The 1,892-nt window shown below is 68.2% G+C and overlaps 1 protein-coding gene across 5 annotated transcripts in view; it reads left to right on the top strand.

The window, feature by feature from the left end:
- The window catches only part of BRSK2 (BR serine/threonine kinase 2), a 25,678-nt gene that overhangs the window by 5,387 nt on the left and 18,399 nt on the right, over positions 1-1,892 (top strand). For all 5 annotated transcript variants that reach the window (XR_013336940.1, XM_077771519.1, XM_077771518.1 and 2 more), the window contains exons 4-7: positions 414-530; positions 1,041-1,074; positions 1,239-1,307; positions 1,392-1,538. Coding sequence is in view for 4 of the 5 variants with exons in the window: in XM_077771519.1 (XP_077627645.1) it covers positions 414-530; positions 1,041-1,074; positions 1,239-1,307; positions 1,392-1,538 (367 nt within the window). In the remaining variant the exon portion in view is untranslated. The remainder of the gene's footprint in view (positions 1-413; positions 531-1,040; positions 1,075-1,238; positions 1,308-1,391; positions 1,539-1,892) is intronic.

Below are 1,892 nucleotides of genomic sequence, written 5' to 3'. Positions count from 1 at the left end.
GTGCCCCTGGGGCAGACAGCACATCCTCTATTGACCCCTTTCAGGAGCATCAGGAAGCTTCTGCCAGGTGTCCACCCAAGGCTCTGGGGCCCCTTCCTCAGCCTTTTTAGGGCTCCTGGGGCCAGGTCACCCTGATTGAAAGGGGCTCAGGATGGCCTCAGCCCAGAGCACTTACGGTGGGGAGACCCTAGAGAGTAAGGCGGAGCCTGCCCAGGGTGGGTGGGAGCACCTGGTGTGACCCCGCGGGTCCCCGGTTCTCCATCCCAGCCCAGCCCCCGGGCAGGCGACTTCTGATTGGCTCTCTGTGACATCACCAGGCTGAGCTACCATTGGCCCCGTGCTGTGTGGGTGGGCCTCTGGGGCGGGGAGGCCGCTGGCGGGCGGGTCAGCCTCATTCCCGCCTTCCTTCCCAGCCACAGGGATCTGAAGCCAGAGAACCTGCTGCTGGACGAGAAGAACAACATCCGGATCGCGGACTTCGGCATGGCGTCGCTGCAGGTTGGCGACAGCCTGCTGGAGACCAGCTGCGGGTGAGCGGCGCTGCCCCCCGGCCGCGCCCCAGACACACCGCCAGGGGTCTCCGCTGCCCGAGCCCCAGGACCTCTGGCTCCGCTCCCTGATTTTGCTCCCAAGTGCCGCGCAGTGAAGGGGCCCTGCCTGCTGACCTGGAAAGCTGGCCCGTCCCAGCGGCTGCATCTGCCTGCTGAGTCCATTCGGCGGCGCCCCAGGTCCTTCTGGCTTTGCTCTCCTTGGACCAGGACACCAGGCAGATGGCTTTGAGCACAGCGGAGCCCACGCCCCAGGGCCTCTGTCTCCCCTAGAAGCACACAGTGGGGACTGGGTTGTGAGGGGGTTGGCATCAAAGGCCTGGAGCTTCCTGCTGGGCCCAAGGGCCCCACAGCAGGGCCGCTGTTGTCGGCAAGCATGCCCCAGGGTGTCTCCGCGGCTGCGGTCCTGGGGGCAGCCCGGGGGTCTAGGCGGGGGCAGGGGGCGGACAGCAGGGCCCGGCCCTTGGACCTGACTGCTGCTTTTGCCTCCAGGTCCCCCCACTATGCCTGCCCCGAGGTGATCCGGGTGAGTAGCCGATGCCCCCCACGCCGCAACCCTAGTCCCTGCCGGTCCAAGGGCCTTCCCCACGTCTGCTGTGCGGACCCCCAGGCCCTGGCTGGCTCCCTCCCCTCCCCTGTGTCCGGGCAAAGCCCGGGGCGCTCACCTCACCAACCCCGCTTGGCCCACAGGGGGAGAAGTATGATGGCCGGAAGGCGGACGTGTGGAGCTGCGGTGTGATCCTGTTCGCCCTGCTGGTGGTGAGCCCCCCGCCCAGCCCCCCCCCCCAGCCTGCTGCCCTGTCCGCGCCACGCCCCCGAGGTGACCCCGGTCCCTGCCTGCAGGGGGCTCTGCCCTTTGATGATGACAACCTGAGGCAGCTGCTGGAGAAGGTGAAGCGGGGCGTTTTCCACATGCCGCACTTCATCCCGCCCGACTGCCAGAGCCTGCTGCGTGGCATGATCGAGGTGGACGCGGCCCGGCGCCTCACGGTGGGTCCCTGGCGTCGCGGAGGGGCCCCTCCCACCCCCAGAGCCTGCAGGGTCCCTGCCTGGGGCCACCCTGTTAGGGCCGGGCTCCCATCTCCGGAGCCTCCTCCCGGGGGGAAGGGCCGGCCCACGCCTGAGTGTGGTATTGGAGGCCCTGGGTGTGCACGGTGTGTGTAAGTGCGCATGTGTGTGAGGGAGCACAAGGGTAGGAACCGTGCACGCATCCGGGTGCATGAGCACAGGTGTGAACACATTTCGGGGGTGCCGGTGCGCCTGGCAGGTGAGCGCCGCCTGCTCCAGGCCCCTGTCTCCCGGGCTGTCCAGGGCCTGGTCAGTGTGAGTAGTTCCTCAGTGACT

The sequence above is a fragment of the Crocuta crocuta genome, unplaced genomic scaffold (genome assembly GCF_008692635.1).
Source record: "Crocuta crocuta isolate KB4526 unplaced genomic scaffold, BGI_CrCroc_1.0 scaffold1192, whole genome shotgun sequence".
In the NCBI taxonomy this organism is placed as follows: Eukaryota; Metazoa; Chordata; class Mammalia; order Carnivora; family Hyaenidae; genus Crocuta; species Crocuta crocuta.
This window is presented reverse-complemented; position numbering and strand designations above follow the sequence as displayed.